At 44.1% G+C, this 21843-nt stretch overlaps 1 protein-coding gene across 2 annotated transcripts in view; it reads left to right on the top strand.

Moving 5' to 3' along the window:
• The window catches only part of LOC126361386 (myosin-I heavy chain), a 783760-nt gene that overhangs the window by 191843 nt on the left and 570074 nt on the right, over nucleotides 1-21843 (top strand). For both annotated transcript variants that reach the window (XM_050007788.1, XM_050007787.1), the window contains exon 2: nucleotides 12673-12779. In XM_050007788.1, the coding sequence (XP_049863745.1) occupies nucleotides 12673-12779 (107 nt within the window). The remainder of the gene's footprint in view (nucleotides 1-12672; nucleotides 12780-21843) is intronic.

Here is a 21843-nt window from a genome sequence, read left to right as displayed (position 1 = left end):
CCATTCCCCCGGACTTCTACCAAGATAGGGTTTAAACAAGGCAGACTGGGAAGCTCACACCTCTGCTGTCACCGTTGAATCTCCACCACATAGTACCATCGATGTGGTATTTGAGCAGATCACTAGAACGATCGTTCTTTAGGGTGCCCCTGGCGAAGGTCAGTACCTTGGTGGTCGCCGGAAATCGCTGAGGCCATTAAAGAACGTCGGCGAGCTCTACAGCGACAGCCGGCCGATGTGGCCGAGCGGTTCTAGGCGCTACCGCGGACGCTACGGTCGCAGGTTCGAATCCTGCCCTGGACATGGATGTGTGTGATGTCCTTAGGTTAGTTAGGTTTAAGTAGTTCTAAGTTCTACGGGACTGATGACCTCAGATGTTAAAACTCATAGTGCTCAGAGCCATTTGAACCACCTACAGCGACATACACAGCAACCTTCAGTACAGCACCTAATAACTTTTAAACGGTTCCGTTCCCGCGTTCACCAGGAATGTTGAGAGTGGTTGGTCTCGACGATTGGGTGCCATACGTCACCTTCCCAAGTCTGGACAAAGATCAGACGTGTTTGTGGGTACCAAACACCTCACTGGCATTAACATCAATGGCGTGTTACCCACCGACGCTAATGCAATTGCCGAGCACTTTCCTGAGCACTATGCTCGGGCCTCCATGTCAGAGAATCATCCCTCGGCATTTCGCACCCTCAAATGGAGAAAGGAAATGAAAGCCCTCTCGTCACAGTGAACCCTATAATGCTCCATTTACAGAGTGGGAGCTTGTCAGCGTCGTTACACATTGCCCCTACACAGCTCCTGGGCCAGATCGGATCCACCGTCAGATGGTCAAACATTTCTCGTCCTACTACAAGCGACATCTCATCATCTTCAACCGAATCTGCTGCGATGGCGTCTTTCCATCACAATGACGAGAAAGCACCATCATTCCAGTGCTCAAATCCTACAAATACCCGCTTGATGTGGATAGCTATCGGCCCATCAACCTCACCAACGTTTGTAAGCTCTTAGAACGTGTTGTAAGTCGGCGGTTGGTTTGGGTCCTAGAGCCACGTGGCCTACTGGCTCCATGCCAGAGCGGTTTTCGCCAGCGTCGCTCTACCACTGGTAATCAAGTTTCGTCCGAACAGCATTTTCCAGACTCCAACACCTGGTTGCAGCCTTTTTTTTTTTTTTTTTACTTATGAAAATCTTACGGCACGACCTGGTGAGATCATATTCTTGCCACATTATATCAGTGGGGGTCTACGGGGCCCGCTCCCAATTTTTATCCAAAATTTCCTATCGCCCCGTACTTTCCGTATCCAAGTTAGTGCCTTCCATAGTTCCCCCCATATCCAGGAGAATGTGGTCCCACAGAGCTCTGTATTCAGTGTATCTCTATTTTTAGTGGTCATTAATGGTCTAGCAGCAGCTATCGGGCCGCCCGTCTCTCCTTCTCTGACGCAAACGACTTCTTCATTTCGTATTGCCCCTCCAGTGCTGCTGTTGCTGAGCGGCGCCTACAGGGAGCCATCCACAAGACGCAGTGATGGGCTCTAGCCCACGGCTTCCAGTTTTCAGCCGTGAAGTCGTGTGTCGTGCACTTCTGTCCGCGTCGTACCATTCATCCGGAACCAGAACTTTACCTTAATGACGATCCACTCATTGTAGTGGAGACATAACTATTCTTAGGACTGGTTTTCGACGCCCGATTGACGTGGCTTCCTCATCTTCTTCAGCTCAAGCAGAAGTGCTGGCAGCACCTCAATGCCCTCCGCTGCCTGAGCAACACCAATACAGGTGCAGATCGCTCTCCATTGCTGCAGTTCTACAGAGCCCTTGTTCAATCCCGCCTGACTATGGGAGTCTGGTTTATGGTTCGGCGGCGCCCTCGGCGTTGCGTTTGCTCGACCCAGTGCACCACTGTGGCGTTCGACTGGCAATGGGAGCTTTCAGGACGAGTCCGGTGACCAGTGTCCTGGTAGAAGCTGGAGTCCCTCCATTGAAGGTTAGGCTTGCACAACTGCTCGCCAGTCATGTTGCACACATTCATAGTTCTCCTGAGCATCCGAATTTCCATCTCCTTTTCCCAGCCGAGGCGGTTCATCTTCCCCATCAGAGGCCCAGGTCAGGGCTTATAATTGCGATTGCGTCTGATCTGTCTGAAGTGGAGTCCTTGCCTTTACCACCTACACTCGAGGTCCATTCACATACATCTCCATGGTGTACACCTAGGCCGAAGCTTCACCTGGACCTTTCACAGGGCCCTAAGGACTCAATTAAGCCTGCGACTCTCCACTGTCTCTCCCCCCGATTCTTGACATGTACCAGGACCATGAAATGGTTTACACCGACGGCTCGATGGCAGAAGGTCACGTTGGCTTTGCGTATGTTGATGGATGACATATTGAACAGCACTACATGCCAGATGGCTTCAGTGTTTTCAGTGAACAGCTGGCGGCCATTTCTCATGTTCTTGAGCGCATCCGCTCATACCGTGGCGAGTCGTTTTTTCTCTGTACTGACTCCTCGAGCAGCCTGCAAGCTATCGACCTGTGCTACCCTTGTCATCCTCCAGGAGTCCATCTATACCTTGGAACGGTCCAGTCGTTCCGTGGTGTTTGTCTGGATCCCAGGCCACGTCGGAATCGCAGCAAATGAACTTGCCGACAGGCTGGCCAAACAGGTTACACGGAAACCGCATCTGGAGATCGACACCCCCTTCACTGACATGCGATCACTATTAGGCTGCAAGATTTTTCAGCTTGGGATACGGAATGGCATACTCTCAGTACGCACAACAAACTGCGTGCCATTAAGGAGACTACGAATGTGTTGAAGTCTTCCATGCGGGCCTCTCGCAGGGACTCTGGTTCTCTGCCAGCTCCGTATTGGCCATACGTGACTAACACATGGCTACCTCCTCCGTCGCGAGGACCCACCTAGATGTCACTGTGGCCCACGTATGACTGTCGTCCACATCTTGTTGGACTGCCCACTTTTAGCTCCTCTGCAGCGAACTTTTAATCTTTCCAGCACCCTCCCTTCGGTGTTGGGCGAAAATGCCTCAACAGCAGATTTAGTTTTACGTTTTATTCGTGAGTTTTTTTAAAAATCGTATCATGTAAGGGTGGGCATTTAGCCTTCTCCCTGAGGCCGCCACCCTTCCTCCATTTTAACTCTGTCGCACTTTCTTTGCATTTGTTTGTTTTGGGGGTCGTCTTTTCCCTACATGTGTTCATCTCGCATTGTCTTTTTGGGGTGGACACTTTAATGTGTTGCATAGTGACTGGCTCATTCTCTTTTATTATTGTGACCAGCCAGCCCGGACCATCTGCTCTATGGTTTTAATACCTTCTTCTGCTTTTACTTGTGGTGTATGTTTTCCCCGTTTTTTGTTCGTTCCATTCGTTCCATTCCTGTTCCCCTTTCACTTTCTCAAACGAACTTTGGGTGTTTTTGTACCTTGAGCCTTGCTTGCGTCAGGAAAAAGGGACTGAAGACCCTGTAGTTTGGTCCCTTTATACCCCAAACCACCCAACCAATCGAACTAGTGGTCTCAGCTTTAACTGGATAACCTTTGTGGCTACAGAAAGCAATATAGTCAGATTCACTTACCAGACCATCTGTCGTAATATGGAACACGAGAACTGAGTGGAGGGTGCTATACGAGCAGTACACTGCTTAAATCCTTTGTTTCCACCCGCGGCGCCTGACGGCACGTCATTTCCCCACTTAATAGTCTGTGTGAAAGAAAAAGCGATAATTGTCGACGTCCTTTAGCGGCGTGATGTGCCTACTCTTCGATGAACGCACGATTACGTCTGCTAAGAGAGGGAGGCGATTGTGGTGGAGACGACGCGCCGCTGTTGAATAAGGAATAGTTTAATTTGGTTTGGGATGGCCTGTGCTTGTTTATTCAGTGCCGTCTGAGGAGTGCGCGCAGCTGTCGCGTCGCAGCCCCACACACTCACACACACACGCACCCATCTAGGCACGCACGCGCGCGTTCGCTCGCTCACACACACACACACACACACACACACACACACACACACACACAGGCGAGCCAAAACAATCGCACCAGCGTGCTGCAGGGGTCTGTCCGAGTACCTTTTTCTTTCAAGCCACCAACATGCAGCTAGATATCGGCAGCAGTAGCTTCCAAGGTGGGACGAAGATCCAACAGACGAATGATTCCAAAAATCCTTTGTCAGTACGCAGACTGATTAATTCTAGAAGTCGCCAACACGGCTTGTAGACAGTGATTCATCCACAGATACAGAAGCTATTTTGACTGTTCGTCAAAGAACTATAGTAGGTTGTGCATCGGTTCTTAGACCTACACACTACTTAAACTAACTCATACTAAAACAACACACACATCCATACCCGAGGGAGGACTCGAATCTCCGGTGGGAGGGGCCTCGCAATCTGTGACATGGCGCCTCAAACCGCGCGGCAATTATGTGTAGTGACAATTCTTTTTTATTATTTAGTTTTTCTTATGAAGCTTTAAAGCATTACCATCATCAGATCGTAACGAAGAAAAATAAGAATATAGATATAACATTTATCGTCAAAGCGTACCATACAATACACTCATGAGGTTAGCGGCGCTTATCGAAAGATAGAAGGCTGTTGACCTGTCTGTGAATAAAGGCTAATTTTAGGGTCTATGAACATTGTCCAAATCATTTTTAGAGCGTGTCTTGCATCTACAACTGCGATTGTGAAAGGTTTTCTAATGTCAACGGACAGGTGTGGAACTATCGTTGAGCAGCAGTACTGTTGTGATGTGAACAAGGGATTGCGTAAATGTGGATATGATACACGATTATGAACAGTCGAAATATAGACCGAGAATTTAAATTTCATGGAGTCCCTTGAAGCATTGCTTGATTAATAATTTAGATAAATCAAGAACGAGATACCGTCCCCAGAAATGTACACAAAGTTAAATGACATTCTTAAATGCTACCAGTTTAGTTGCAAATTTCACTGACAAATGACGTTGCGGTTCAGTGAGTAACTTTCACAGTGAAGTATACATTTCTGTTTTACACATTTATATTCCTATAGAGTGTGATGTGATTATCTCTTAGTTTACATTAATTTCCATTTTTACCAGTATTCTGTTCAATGACGAGTAACCATTCAGAAATCGGAACATTACTACCAGCATGAGAAAAACGCAACTGTTATACAAATTAATCCTTTTATAATTGAAACAAAAAACAAAAATCTCAATCCTTTGTGCTATTCTGTAGAAGCCGCATCTAATAGCAATACCTTTTGAATCATTAATTTTTCTATTTTTCTCTTACGTACATAGCACCTACTGTAAAAAGTAATAATAAGAAGTGTAATGTAAAATGAAATAAGAGTTCTCAAGTAGAAATGTAATCTCTCAACTAGAGGCAGGTCTGTACGACGGTTTCGAGTTGTAAACATTGCCTGGTATTTCTGTCTTCAAACTGTGCACAAATAGCTTTCCCTGATTTCAGTTTCTTATTGATTATTCTAGAGAAGGAAAGCTGATAAGTTGTGTCTTACATTTTTGTGTTTCTCTATAACTGGCGTCAGGCACTGAAAGCCGAAGACCTACTACAAATGGGCTGGCTAATGAATTTCGAAATTGAATACTCTGATGACACAGTACAGGTCTGTACAAGCGTTATCCCGGAAGTAAAGATAAAAAGCGAATATAAATCACAGAAAATATGTTTGATGCAACACATTTTTGCATTATCATGATGTGCCCGTAGCTGCTTAGAACCGTCCTTTTGCTGTAATTCATTAACATTAGTTTTAAACATTTTGTGGGCGTAGTTATAAGCCCATTCCAGTGCCTTAGAAGTGATTCCCTGCTCACTTTCACAGCTTTTCACCGCCTCTTCAAATTGGTTGTCGTTAACAAGAGTGTGCCGTTCTGAGTAGTACTTCAATTTGGGACTACGAAGTTACATGCTGTGATACGCAGAGTGCGCGCTGGATATGGTAAACTTTCATTTATTGTTAGATAACAGCATAGCATGCGCAGTATGCAGACGGGTAGTAGAAACAAATTCCCCTATAGCATTCCTAGCAGTTTGTTTCGAATGACATCACGTAGGTTTTGTAACGCTAAGGCATCAGTATTAACAGCGTATCCGAAGTAAAAATTCGATGCAACTTGGTCCTTTAATGTGCAAAACATAAGGTTACCACTATTCTTTTTCCGTGCACGTGAATTTTTTAGATTTTTCCATGAACTGGAGGTTGTTCTCAGATACACAATGAGCTGCTCTGGTTTTACATGTGTCACAAGTCGTAATTCAGAAATCGGCAGCACGAACTTTTTACTCGGCAGAATTTGGAGTAGACGCTGCCAGTTTAAAGTATCGTCTTTATTTCAGGAATAGCTCTTGTAATGCACAGTTTCCGCTTTTACATCTACAGTCTGCTTGCCACTGTAAAGCACATGGAAATGAGTACTTTTTTCATATAATGTAGTAAAGTTTTCTCCCGTTCCATTACTGTCAACAGCGCGAAAATAATGACTCATTTGCGTGATTTTATATCTTTACGGTCTCTAGAAGAGCTATAAACAAGGATTAAGTGCATTAGTAGAGTCCGTCACGAGGTATGTTGTTGGAGTAATGTATGTATGTTTTTGCGATGTGTTATACGTCTTTAATTTGAACGTCAGCCAGCTAGGATTTTTAAACACATATTTTACGTTGTCAGTGGAGGGCAGCCGTAAGACCAATCTGAAGACGCAACAACTGTATCTCCAACTGAACCTACGTGATTGTTTATAACTCTGCATATTTTTACAATTATGAAATGTTAGGGTTAATTCCAGTTGTATCTCATTACTCAAAGTCTACTACATTGTTGTATTACACGAAGTGCACAATTTCAGTTTCTCTGTAGTGGACAACCTTGTCTTGCAGTTGCTGGAACTGTAAATGCTCTCCCAAATATTCCCGTGTGGGAACTTCCTTGTCCCAATTGCAGTTTGCTCAATGTGGCTGGAGGATTCTGAGTTACGCACTGTCCGTTATGGAAAGGAGTGATAAGTAGTAAAGGTACAGGGTGGCACCCCGTAGAGTGCTACATTTCTTTACGGCGTTGTATATCTATGAGAGACACCTCATTCGTACCTTCGTCATAACCTAAGATATGTTCTTCGGAAAATTGTGGATCTGGTAGTACATCCACCGTAGGTTATATCGCTACAGGGCGGCGAGCCGATAGCTCTCCCCCACGGTTAGGCGACTGGAATTCCGATGGCAGCAGCAATATTTGTCCCCGGAATGCGCCCGACAAGGGGAGCAATGATGGCACTGTGGGTCGCTGATCGCTGATCCCCACGGCTCGAGGCGCTGTCCGCAGTCTGCCTCTACGTAACAGCAGTAAATACCGTTGAAAGTGACGCTACTTTCAGGAGAAGATACTGAACTACGAACTGTTATTGCTGGTTTTACACTCCATTAGAGCATAAGCCTCCACATGCACATCCAATCAGAAATACTTCATAAAGTATATAATTAAACAGTACTTGACATTTTTGCTGTATCCGATTTTTTTTCCGAGAAGACGACGACTGGTTCGTGAATTATGTGGAGGGAAAACTAATAGAAGTAGAGACGTGTCAACGTATGGATGTCAGGACCACTACCATTCCTCCAGTACGCGAATGACCGTCCATTTTAAACACTGCAAATAGAATTAGGTCTTTTTGCGGAAGATGCTAACAGATTCTAAGACAAAAAGAAACAATGCTCTACGAAGCAGGTACGCAAGTTGGTCACAAATTGGTATTCACACAGGTATCAACGGAAAAATGTGGAACTGTAAAATTTGGCGGCCTATGGAAGAATGTGTGACGTGCAGCGCAATTTCACCGCGCAGTTGGCAAGGATAGTGAACAGGGGGCATGCCTATACCAGGGCATAAAGTCGTTTCGAATTTAATTCCGTGTACTCAGTTGTACAGTAACAATGCCTTGCAGACAGGCGCGTCAACAATATGCACAGATGTCGACATGTGGGAGTGGGCTCAAAGAAGCCGATTGGAGTTATCGGCGAAGCGCTCGAGATTTGAATAGGAACGATGCCACTATTCGATTATGTTGGCAGGAATGGGTGAACCATAGTCGAACACAGCTTGGACAAGGAAGCAGTCAGCACAGAGAGAGAGGACCCAGAAATCTTCAGAGACGGACTCCGACGTGTAATGGTGCTTCAGTCACTACAAGACCCATTAACTGGTACTCACAGAAAAAGGGTTGAGCCCTTTGCAACTCTTGTGCCGACTACCATTGACCTCTGTACAATAACAGGTCTGTCTGCAGTGGTGTCGAGCACATTCGCCCTGGAATCTCACATTGACTGGGTTCAAATGGTTCAAATGGCTCTGAGCACTATGGGACTTAACACCTGAGGTCATCAGTCCCCTAGAACTTAGAACTACTTAAACCTAACCAACCTAAGGACATCACATACATTCATTCACGAGGCAGGATTCGAAGCTGCGACGCAGCGGTCGCGCGGTTCCATACCGAAGCGCCTAGAACCACTCAGCCACATCGGCCGGGCTCATTGACTGGGATAGAACTATATTCAGTAATGAGTCCTGCTTAAAACTGAGCTCCAATTACCAGTGAAGACGTGTCTGTAGACGCATTTGCCAGTGGTGGGATTTTAACGTGATTGCCGCCCGCCGTACGGCCCAACAACCAGGAATGATCTGTGATGTCATTTCACTTCATCCACGGCAACCTTTCAGCGGTATCTCGACGATATTCTACGCCCCGTTTTGTTGCCCTTCATGGCATGTCATCCTGGACTTACATTTCAGTAAGATAATGCCCGCTCTTTCTACTGCCTGTCTTCGTGCTTTCCAAATCCTGCCTTGACGAAGAAGGTGGCCGGATCTCTCCCAAATTGATAACGTTTGGAGTATCATAGGCATGGCCCTCCAAACAGCTCGGGATTTTGACGATTTGATGCGCCGATTGGACAGAATTCGGCACGATATCCCTCAGGAAGACATCAAACATCCCTATGTGTGAATGTCGAGCCGGATAACTGCTTGCAGAAAGACCAGAGGTGGATCAAAACATTATTGACTTGCTCAATTTGTGAAGCTCTTTCTCTTGAAGAAATCATCCAATTTTTCTGAAGAACGTTTGTTTTTCTGTAGATGTACATCACATCTACCAATTTCCGTGCCACTCGGATAGTTCCTTCATGGTGTGTATTTTATTTGTCTTCGAGTGTATGTTATTAGACAAATAAAAAAGGAGATTGTAAATAATATTTTTTAAAAGCATTGTTTAGTAGTTTTTTGCAGACGATGTTTTACTTGACTTCGGAAAAAAATTCTTCTGCACGTTATTGATCCAACAATACGTAACATAGTGCATTGCCTGGAGTTCCCAATTTGAATGAAAATTTAAATATTTCACTGTACAAAGTATGTGAGAGTTTGAAAGTGTAGCATAATGGTGTTTTGAAAAGATTAGATCACCAGTGTTTGCACTTCGTTTCAAAAACGAATAAATACTTAAGTTTTAACATACATGGTTCGTTTTTGTTTGCCAATTTCTTCTGAATAATATCCTGAAGTAATTCATACTTAGGAAGAAAGTTTTCACTTCACATATACGCACTCGAAGAATACATTAGCCTCTCGCAAAACAGTTTTTGAGAAACCACTTTAATGATTCATGCACATTAACTGGAGTTTCGCAGTAGACATATTCTGAAATGAACTATGTTGTAAATAATCCAGTGATGTTTTGAATGAAGAATAGAGTTCATCTTGTGTAATGACGACGAAAAAGTCGTCACTCTTCATTACAGCGTGGGATTAGCCGAGCGGTCCAGGGCGCTGCAGTCATGGACTGTGCGGCTGGTCCCGGCGGAGGTTCGAGTCCTCCCTTGGGCATGGGTGGGTGTGTGTGTTTCTCCTTAGGATAATTTAGGTTAAGTAGTGTGTAAGCTTAGGGACTGACAACCTTAGCAGTTAAGTCCCATAAGATTTCACACACATTTGAACATTTTTTTCTTCATTACAACTGCCTTTGACTCAGAAAGCAGTTAATTAAACTACGAGAAAAACCTTTAGGTAACCTCAACGTTATCTTTACAGACAAACATAAAATCCCTCTTCTTTAGAACTCACTGTGTTCTATAGAGCTATTTGTTATAAAAAATAACAACCTGTGTGGTGTAAGAATGACATACTCAACTATGCTATTTTTCGCTATTGTATCTATTCAGCAGAATAAACAGCAGCGTATACCTAAGTAAATAATGTTAAACTGGCAGTAAACTGACTATTTCACATCCATACATTTTGCGCGAGTGATGTATGCGACATGTAAATAAAGCGCTCAGTTTGATGCTGTGGTCGTGTCGCGGCCTGTGCCGTTATCGCACATCGATTGTGCGTCTCGCGTCGGTTACTGCCGCCTAAACGGCAACAGCCTTGCTAATGGTCGCCATTATGGAGGCCTGTCGATGCTATCCCAAGAGCGTGGCGTCCTAGTTTGAAGTGACAACCCGAAATCATTGCTTACGATACGCTACACTCAAGGAGCCGTAATGTAGGTCAGTACACCTTAGTAAATGGATGGTGGTGCAAGTACTTCATCTTACTCTGCAGCTCATGTATTCCGATATTAAAATGAGTTTTAATGCTGTAAATACACCGTATGTAGTGAACCTGCGCTGTGTTTAGTTAGCCGCTACTATCAGTAAGCAGTCCACAGCGTCTGTCCCTTTCTGATTTCTAATGTCCTATCTTCGTGATTTCATTGAGTGTGTACTTTAAATACAATTGTCCATCTTCCTCTGAATTGGAAATTGCTGTGTATACTGGTGATCATCCGTGTTTGTATTAACATTGCCCACGTACGGACTAAATTATATTACCTTTTTGTACGGGCACACACCTTGGCTGACTTACCGAGCGAGGTGGCGCAGTGATTAGCACACTGGACTCGCATTCGGGAGTACGGCGGTTCAATCCCGTCTCCAGCCATCCTGATTTAGATTTTCCGTGATTTCCCTAAAATCGTTTCAGGCAAATGCCGGGATGGTTCCTTTGAAAGGGCACGGACGATTTCCTTCCCCATCCTTAGCTAACCTAAGCTTGCGCTCCGTCTCTAATGACCTCGTTGTCGACGGGACGTTAAACAACACTAACCTAACCTAATCTTAGCTGACTTGGTTCGTACGCCTCGCTATGTATGGAATTTTATGAGTGCTAGAACTTCACTATCATCAGTAGCGGTATGGTTGTGAGATTGAACTGAAGGGGGAAAGTTAAATGTCGAATAAAATCTGTACGCTTGTCTAATGCCTTTGCGGTATGTTCTTTATTTCTTCTGACAGCGATGTGGGTCAGTGGCTAAGAGGAGGAGCTAATAGAAAAGATCTGTCCGGCCATCCAGATTAGGGCTTTCGGTTGTTTCCCTAAGCCGATTGAAGCGAATGCCGCTATGGTTCCTCTAACAAGGACACAACTGATTGCTCTTTTTCGTTGTCACAGATCATGGTTACAATTATATTCAGTTGTGGACTTACGTTTTTGCGAACACTGCATGTCGTGAAAACTTTTTACGTCAAATGCTGCCTTTCGCATATACAAGGTATAAATTTTATGTTGACAAACCAGAATAACTTGAAAAATAAGCTTCATACGAAAAAATGTGTAGAATCCAAAGTTGATATATGCTGGTGCTAAAATTAACCCGCCACCCCAGCACACTGGGGGTAGGATGGAAGGAAAGTTTAAAATTTCAAACGGGAACCCCCATTTTTTTATTGCAGACTCAGATTCTACATAAAAAACTACGTATATTTTGCCTTTAACATTTGTTTTGATTCTTGGTAGTTGGCGCTGTAATTCAAGAAAATCCATGTTCTTAGTTTTACGTGGAAAATGGTCTGGATAGATAAAAAAAATACTTATTTACTTAATAAATTTTGATTCGTTTAAACTAAAACTCTCCCTCTCTCCTCATAGTGTATGATTTAAGAGAGAGGAATTGGAGTTTACATTTGAGAGAGAGGAATTAGAGTTTTCATTTATAAAACTCTAACTCCTCTCTCTCAAACCCCACCCTATGGGGAGAGAGGGAGAGTTTTAGTTTTAGCAAATCGAAATTTATGAAGTAATTAAATATTTTTTATTCGTCCATAACCATTTTCCAGGCAAAAATGAGAACATGCATTTTCTTGAATTACAACGCCAACAAACAAATGTTTAAGACAAAAATGTACGTAGTTTTTTATGTAGAATCTGATTCTGTAATAAAAAATGGAGCCCCATTGCGCTGGGCTGGCGGCCTAATTTTAGCACCAGGAGATGTCCCCCTTGGACATCTTTGGATTCTAAACATTTTTTCGTCTGAAGATTATTTTTGAAGCCGTTCATGATTGTAGTAATATAACGTGACAGTGCGTAAAATAGAAGAGACGTTTATAATTTATTTTTCGCATAGAAAGTTTTTTTCCCAACCCTCATCGTCTTGCTGCTTCTTTTTCTCCCCTTTCTTCTTCGCAGACGTAAGCATCACGTTGTCTGAACTGCTGCGACCCCACACTGGCGCTTCGTGCTGTCTTAACTGTGGCTATCTGTACCTTCCGCTTATGAAATACGTTACTTGTATGTTGCAGGTTCGAGCCCCGAGGCGGGTGTGCCCGACATGACGGTCATCTCCGACATCGACGAGCAGGGCATCAACAAGAACCTACAAGTGCGCTACGCCCGCGACCAGATATACGTATCCTTTCCGCACAGCACTCTCATCTGTCTTTCTGCCCCTGCCTCCAAAGGTAACTGTGTGAACGCATTGTTAAACTGCGTTTTTCTGCTCCTCTTAAGGAAATGAATGTTTTATTTATGATTATGAATTTTTACGGAAAAAAGTGATTTTGTTTCAGCTACTACGTTTATATAGTAATTAACCGCTAGAAAAATACAAAAGGTTCTATTCTTTTATGCCATTCTTAATGTGGTGAAGAAAACAAACACCAAACAAGTGGCAGTATACTGCACCTACGTCACAGAACATGATTTCGATCATCATCATCATCATCATCATCATCATCATCATCATTATCGAATTCGACAGAATCGTCGGTCAGTGGGAATTAGGTTTGTCATACGGAAACGTACTGTTAGTACTGTGTGGAGCCGACACGTTGAAGATCTTCATCGGCGACTAGCTAATTCTGGACCACGTAGTCTGAACGGGAGGATCGTGGCCGTGATGCGTCGTACAGCTTGCCTCTGCCCACAGCCCTAGCTCGACGGTGCAGCACTGCGGAGGGATGGAGCAGGTCAGCTTCGGGCTGTTCTGTTGACACTCACTCCTCCGTGTCGGTTGCCAGCCTGCAGTGAGCTGGCCAGCTGAGTTGCAAAATAAGACTTTTCGAACTAGCCCCCACATCAACTTCATCTACGCTGATGACAATATTTTTGGAGATAATCCACCGGTTACAATGCAGATGTTGCTGGAATTTGAAATGCTAATTTTATAATCATCAAATCATACATTTTAAAGTCATGTTTTATACTTATAGTATTTGCAGTTTTGAAGGGTCTTAGTCATTTTGCGGCGGCGCGGTTACTCTCGTTCACTACCTGCACCTGCCTGTGAACTCGTTGCAGCAGACCGCCGGTTGGAAAGCCGAGCAGAAACCTACCGTACCGCAACTCGCGCCAGGCTGCATAAAACGTAACTATTCCAAGAATCGGGAAAAAATCGTAATTTTGGATGAAAGGTGGAAATACTGAAAAAACTTCGTTATTATCTGAACCTCGATAATGTACACGTTCACTGCCAAGCCCGTGCTAATCTTAAAACAGTCACGCACAAACCCTTCCATTCACGTTAGCAAGTTTATGGTAACATATTTCCCGAAATCTGATGAGATACTAAGCACGGGTTGTTCTTCAACGAAAATGCTGCCATACTGTTAAGGTTATTGGTGTCTAATCCACTCAAGCTTTTTAGTCGCCGATCTGCTCAATATGCCACGCGGAATTACTGTCTTTTCTCATACACAAAATTACCTGAAAAACCGTACTTTTTAAAAAACGGGAATAAATATGCCTTCACTTTAAAACACTTTTGAAACATGTAGCACAACTAAAACTGGCAAATTATAACTTTCTTCGGAGAGCTCATACTACACACGACCGTACCATTGAAAGGCTGGGCTCCGACTACTTTAGATTGTTGTAAGCATTCTCTGTCTCAAAGAGAACAGACGCACGAAGAATACTCCGCTCTGATTGGTCAATTTTCTTTAAGACCAATAGAAAAACATTATTCCCTCCCGCGTTATTCCGCGCTTTTCATGACTAACCAATCAATCAATAACACACTTTCCAACTGTACTTTTTCCCGAAATAAATATTTAACGTTCTGATATTTTGTTTATACTTTACGTTATCAACTATTTTCATTTGCTCTCGAATTAGCTTTCCTTTTACCATAAATTTACTTAAAATATTATGATACAAAATTCCCCGTCATCTGTGTTCACACTGTCTTAAAAATTTCTCACGATAGCTCGTACAGCGTTTATCAGTAGAACAATGATCTACATATTTACTTCAGACCACATTCACGCATCATTCACACTACTAAAAGCATATACAAAACTGAAAAACATTAAATAAACAAAAAAGTCTTCAAGAAATAAAAAGAACAATTCATAAAAACATTCTCTTGACCTGTTTCTTGCCTGTCTTTGTGCACTACTATCCTCTAGCTGATGAAAATTAGAACCACGTACTCGACTGAACCCGCTTCAGACCATCTGTCACTGTGCACGCAAGAGTCATTCTCCCGATACACAGGCTCTAGACTAGAGCGATATAAGGCGCCACGCCTCAATGTTTCATGTACATGAGCAGTTAGCCTTGTATTTCCCTACGTTTTCGAGATCGCTTGACCATATATCTTATTGAAATTGACACTAAACTTTGTTTCACAAGTTTAAGTTTGGCGCGGAAGCGAGTTTGTTGAATGGTAACGTATACAGACTCTGTATCCAAAGAGCCGTCATGTGCTTTTCCTGTGGTGATTTAGCAGTTTGGCCGATGTTTCGTTTTTGCGATACAATAAAGTCGATTTATTTTCATAATTGGAACTGTAGGAGTTGTGAAGCAGTGGTAAAGTGACGGGCGAACATTAATTCAGACATTCTTTAAAACAAGTTTATTAACCAACAATTTTCACTCAGCATTTATAAAGAAGATATTGCCCCGCCCCTTTTTCTTTTTCTTTTTCTTCTTTTAAAGGGTAGTTATTACAATCCTTACTCTTAACTAATAATATTTACACTGATCCAATATCACGGTGGTACAATAGTGTCAAATTTGAGCCCAAAGCAATTGTAACATCAGTCAAAGGTTTTAACTCAAGCTCGATAACTACTTGTGAAAAAAATTTAAATTTTCCAATTCTATCTTAAAAATTCATGTAGTACCCATAAACAAATTTATAATAATAAATTGAGAGCAGTTCAAACCTAAAAACGATATTCAGATAAACCCAATTTAGCAAAAGCACTTGAAATAGATAACAACAAATTACAGCGGGACCCCCCCCCCCCCCCCCTATCACAAGTATTGTACATACCAGTTTTTCTCGTGCTCAGTTTAAAATTTTCTCATTTACTGTACATGGGTATTGAACCATTTTAAAACAAGTGTAGGTGCAAAACTCCTTCAGAAGAACTCCACATTAAGAGACGTGGATTCTTCAGTTACTTAAGAACAAATCTGGAGCATCAGAATTCATCCGCTGCTACCTCATTGGGTTTACAGAGCCCTAATCTTGCAATCTTACTTCATTTCACACGTCAGCCTTGTGCACACTTTCTGGCAATACATTACACACATCACTAAATTGGCGTGGTAAGACCTAAAACATAAATCATTTACCACTGGTCCCACACATACATCAGAATAGTGGCCCCCCGCCAGGGCAAAATCAATGACAACCTTGTAACATAAACAGTTAAAACAAATGATCAGTCACGAAATAGTGAAACTAATGGCGCCTCGCAAGGACAGTCTCAATTACAATTTTGCAAGACGAACAACTAAAACACACATATGGGCAAGTACTCAATTATAAAGTTACTCAGCTTCACGTGGAGTTATCCAGTACTCGTGTGTAACTACAACCAGGGCGCAGCGACAGTGTTGTGACGGCTGTACAGACCTCCAACCGTTGCTTTAACCGCAGTATTGTGCAACCGAAGCACTCGTGCATGCAAAAGGGGAGCTCCTTTCCAAATGAAAGATTTCCAAACAACGGCTCTCAGCTACAACCTGGCCGCGCTATCATTCCAGGTGTGGCCAAGTCGTTTTCCAGGCACATACATGGGCTGCTCCCAGCACAGGGTTCCGCTCGCCACCTTCCTCGTGCCACTGCTAACTCAAGACTTCATCGCTGCCCGAACCACGGCTCCTCGCCTACCACATTCACATCACAAGCCTCCCTGCTAAAGAGATTCTGTACTACCAGCGATTCCACCAGAGAGGCAAAAAGTCAAACAATACCAAAACTCGCGGAAGGTTTCGACACACGGCACAATGATAAAAGTCTATTGAGCTGAGAAATTGATGCTACTCCACTTTCAAATGTATTTTTCAAACGAGAGGTAAAAAATTCTGAAAAGTGTTACATTTGGCTTTCCGACGTAAATCCGTATTTCAGTTGCAATTCAAGTACAGAAATTTGGATGATGGGATGCGTGTTTCAAAGGTCCTTGTCCCTCTTGTGTTCCTACTTTTTATTTCTTGTGGATCCTGTTGCCAGAAAGAATCTCGTTTATAATTTACTTCATTTGTTAAGAGTGTGTGGGTGGACCGAAGTAGCATTGCGAAAGTTCCTGTGGATGCCGGTCACGCAATATGGCGGAACTATACCACATTCCGGACAGTCTGGTTAGTTCCGAAGGCTCTAAAATTGTTTGCTTTATTGCTGAAACTGGAACCCGGGGAATTGCAGAGTTTAGTGGCCACACAAGCGCTACTGCCCGAAATCTCTGCACACACACATGACTCATATCTGAAAATGTGCGGAGAAGTCAGCGATGTAAAGTTTCATGAACAAGCCGGCCGCGGTGATCTCGCGGTTCTAGGCGCGCAGTCCGGAACCGTGCGACTGCTCCGGTCGCAGGTTCGAATCCTGCCTCGGGCATGGATGTGTGTGATGTCCTTAGGTTAGTTAGGTTTAAGTAGTTCTAAGTTCTAGGGGGCTAATGACCACAGCAATTGAGTCCCATAGTGCTCAGAGCCATTTGAGCCAATTTCATGAACAAACTGCAGAAATCAAGACTGAACTATTTACTGGTCTGCCCTACAGTGCGACTCGGTCTGTTTTGTCCCTCACGCATCTGAAACTGAAGGGTGACAGAGTAATACGAGGAATTTTTCTTTTTTCTCCAAGGTTCGATCGGTCGTGAGATTAAAAGCACAGTAAAAATCCGATGAAACTTTGAGCAAAAGTGGTGCGCAGTGTTTCTAGTAGGGCAGTCGACAGCGCAAGTCGCACGTATAAGTTCTGAGCGCACAGTGAGCATGTAGCTTTCCCACGCAATGTGAGAACTGTGTGCCTGATTGCATCTATTAGGTGGATATGACTGTAATGTGTGTATGTGTAGTGCAGTGTAATGTTTGCGTTGTATGATGATGAGGTAAAGTAGAAGGTGAAACGCAGTGCCGGCAAATAGGCTACTCCTCTCGAAGAGCACTTAGGGGGATACCGAGCTTAACTTCCCCATACGACGGACGAATCTCTATCAACAGTGTCGCATGCCCTCACTCCATGAGACACTGCGGATAGGTTTGGAACTGAATCCAAGACACCTGGAGCAAAGACTGGTTATCAGGGGCAGTTCCCCCTCCCCCCCCCCCCGCCCCCCTACCGTAAAGGCAAAGAGGGAAAATGTCAACAGTGCGCGGCGTACCTGGGCGGTCACCCATCCAAATAATTACCACGCCGGACGGTGCTTAACTACGGTGATTTGACGGGAACCAACGTATCCATCTCGGCACGGCCATTGACCTGGATGCAGGTGTAAGTCTGGATAAGGAACTGGTCGCGCAAAGCAATTGTCTTATACGTGTAGACCTCTGACGGTGGACGGCACCTGCTTTCGGCGACCAGTTGCTGAATCTGCGTTTATATGTATTCAGCAGGATTGAGTAGTTCGGTGAGTGGTTGACGATGAAGTTGACCGAGCGAAGTGGCGCAGTGATCAGCACAATGGACTCGCATTAGGGAGGACCGCGGTTCAAACCAGCGCCCAGCCATTCTGAGCTAGGTTTCCCGTGTTTTCCCTAAATCGCTTCAGGCAAATGCCGGGATGCTTCCTTTGAAAGGGAATCAACCAAGCAACCAGCAACAATGAAGTTATAAGTTGTGAAAGTAGATGACGTGGACAGTGCAAGACGAAATTTCATATCCGTCACAGTGGAAACGGAAATGCAAATAGCACCCGACGCGCCATGACGGCCTTCCTGTTGGGGTCGGGACGTGCTCTGCCGGCCAGAATGCAGAGCAGAGTCGGTGAGCCGTCAGGTAGCCACCGTCGCCAGACGCGGCGTCCATTAGCGAGCGGCGAGCCATTTGCATGCGCCGGCCGTCCTTGCTCTAATTTCGCTAATGCCGCGCTTCCTATCGGCCGCGGGAAGGGAGGCGGCGCGCCCGGCTATTAAGCCTCCCGCCGCTGTCGTCTGCGGCGACAGTCGCCCCCTACTCTGTCCGCGAGGGTAGCCCGGCGACGTCCGGTGCAGGCAGTCCTGCACCCGTGGGCTTTAAGGTGTCGCGTCAACTCATATTGGGGCGTCCAACACGAGTGGCAAAACCAACCAAATTCCTTTTATATGTATACCGAAACAGTAAGCGTTTTGTTTACATTTCGTCACGTACAAAGCGGCTTTCTAAACTGTGATGGAGATCTGGGCAAATTTCCCCATCCTCTTCCAAGCGCTGTGTTCGGTAGTTAACCACTTTTGCTTGATAGTTGCACGGGTAAGAGCAAGACTACAAAGTCTCACGCTTCACCCGCAGTCGGCTACGCATTTAAGACGAATTTCACCTCTGGTAAAGTAAAGAAAAGGAACATGTTACAATGTGGTTTGGATTCAAGTTTAGCTGTAGGACCTTTGTGACAGTGTGAGTGCTCTAATTCGATCGGAGAAGATAGAAGACACAACTTCCAACAGAACTAATCGTCAAGAGACGTTCTGAAGTTCTCCACCTCGGCTGTTTTTGAGAAACATTCAGTTTACTAAATGGTTCAAATGGCTCTGAGCACTATGGGACTTAACATCTGTGGTCATCAGTCCCCTTGAACTTAGAACTACTTAAACCTAACTAATCTAAGGACATCACACACATCCATGCCCGAGGCAGGATTCGAACCTGCGACCGTAGCGGTCACGCGGTTCCAGACTGAAGCGCCTAGAACCGCACGGCCACACCGACCGGCACAGTTTATTATACCTTGCACGACTGGCCACTTTGGACCTTATAGACAATTTTCAAGCGCAGTCGGTTTCGGTGTGTTTACAGTTATCCAGTTGTGCAAAATATAGTAAAGTGAATTGTCCTCAAAAATAGCAGAGGAGGAAAACCTTTGCATCACAACAACATGAATACATATATATTTTAAAAAAAAATCGCATAATTAACCTCTGTTATCCTAGTAAGTCACGAAACTGCAAGAAAATTTTTTCAAAAAGTAGACACTCAGTTGTTTTAAAGTGAGAGTTTCACTTTGGAACCACTGGGTTGTACAATTTTCAACCAAAGATAAAAAAAAATGGCTCTGAGCACTATGGGACTTAACATCTATGGTCATCAGTTCCCTAGAACTTAGAACTACTTAAACCTAACTAACCTAAGGACAACACACAACACCCAGCCATCACGAGGCAGAGAAAATCCCTGACCCCGCCGGGAATCGAACCCGGGAACCCGGGCGCTGGAAGCGAGAACGCTACCGCACGACCACGAGATGCGGGCACCAAAGATCATTTCATGTGATATATTTGATATCAAATTAGCATTTTTTCTAGACAAAATGCCACATCAAAAATTATAGTTCTAAACAACAAACAAAAATTGGCCAAAAATGTAATAGATTTTGTATGACAACTACAAGCTGTCCCCGTGGTATCATTTCGATATACTCATAAAAGCAGTAGTAGAACCTTAAATTTACGTTACAATAAGTTAGATATACTGACTTTTTGCCAATGATCTCCTTAATATGGCCACTATAAAAGGACCGCATGTCCGTATAATCTCCTACAATCACGTATCGCAGTCTTCCCGCCGACTGTTGTTGGTACCCTATAAGTTATCATTGTTACAATGCACTACATTCGTGGAAGTACCTCAGTGTATCAGTAGAAGCAATAGCATCAGTGGTTCCACGCGAAAGGAACTGGTACTTCAATAAAAGAAAAGAATAATAACAGTAATAATAATAAAACTGTTGTTTCAGGCAGAAACCATTTTGGTCCAAAGGGTTAACAAATATTCAGCTATAGTATCCCACATGAGGAAAATGATCGAGAACTAACCGTTTTGATGGTAATGCCATTTAATTCCCAGACTCTATTTCCAAAGTTTTGTCCCGATTTATTTCTTGTTGAAGATTATTGTGCCTTTCTTTTTTCCTCTAGTGTTTGTCCTCTCCCTGTCGATACACATTCCGCGGCTAGCCGCGTAAGGCAAAGTCTCTCGCATAGCTGGAAAGCTATTGTGTAGCCGTAGCCGTCTGGCAGCATTGTAGCCGGAATTATGATCATTATCCCTGCGCATGAAACGGATATTTTGGGGGCCGTTTTGCTAATAGGCCTTTGAGACGTAATACGTTATGCCAGTGAGGAGTGTGTCCCAAATTTCTAAAAGTAAATACAATCGTCTCCAATTAAACTGCAATATCCTCCCTGCCACCGCCCCTACCTTTCTACCACGCCTTTGCACGAACAAGGAAAAATTACCATTGCCTTCTACGTTACCGTCGTAAAGCCTACGCTCGAACGTTTTATTTCCCAAAAGTATTAGCTTGATATCCCCTGTTTGTTTGTATCTGTATTTACATCAACATGGATAAGCAGAAAATATTTGAAAGGATTTTAAAAAATGCGAAGGTTTGATATCGACGTCGATATCCCGTAGAAATCCTGGTTGTTAAGAGGCTTAACAGTAGCGCTGACGAACAAAGACAGCGGAGAAATCCAGCAACTGATGTGAATGAAGCCTTAACAGTAGCGCTGACGAACAAAGACAGCGGAGAAATCCAGCAACTGATGTGAATGAATTCTGTTCACTAACAAATCTCCAGACAGTCACTTTTTCATTTAGAACACTGCTCAGAAGAGTCTCCACAGATACAGAGTGCGGCGTGAGAGAGGCTGTGCACACAGCAAGGTCGCTGGCTGGCTGGCGTGCATCTGCCGAGTTCCAGCCTCTACGCAGCTGCTGTGAGCAACGTCCGACTTTGCCTCACGTCAGCCGCATCTTCAAGCCGCTTTTGGTTTCCGTCCTTGACTTACTAACACGACGAAAGAATGTGATGGATTTCTCCTCGAGTGGCTAATTAATTGACTGTTTTACATGTGCTACAGCGTGAAACGACGTTAACGTTTGTGTACCGCAAATATGCCAACCACTTCATACTGTGAACTTCCGTACGCAAGACGTCGCTGCAGCAATTTCCATATCGACGCATGGAAATTGCCAGAGTAACGCGGAAAGCTCCTTTAATTGGAGTAGACGCGCTACAGCAGATGGCCAGAAATGA

This window comes from Schistocerca gregaria, chromosome 1, assembly GCF_023897955.1.
Source record: "Schistocerca gregaria isolate iqSchGreg1 chromosome 1, iqSchGreg1.2, whole genome shotgun sequence".
Lineage (NCBI taxonomy): Eukaryota > Metazoa > Arthropoda > Insecta > Orthoptera > Acrididae > Schistocerca > Schistocerca gregaria.
The sequence above is the reverse complement of the archived record's forward strand: the minus strand, read 5'-3'. Positions and strand labels throughout refer to the sequence as shown.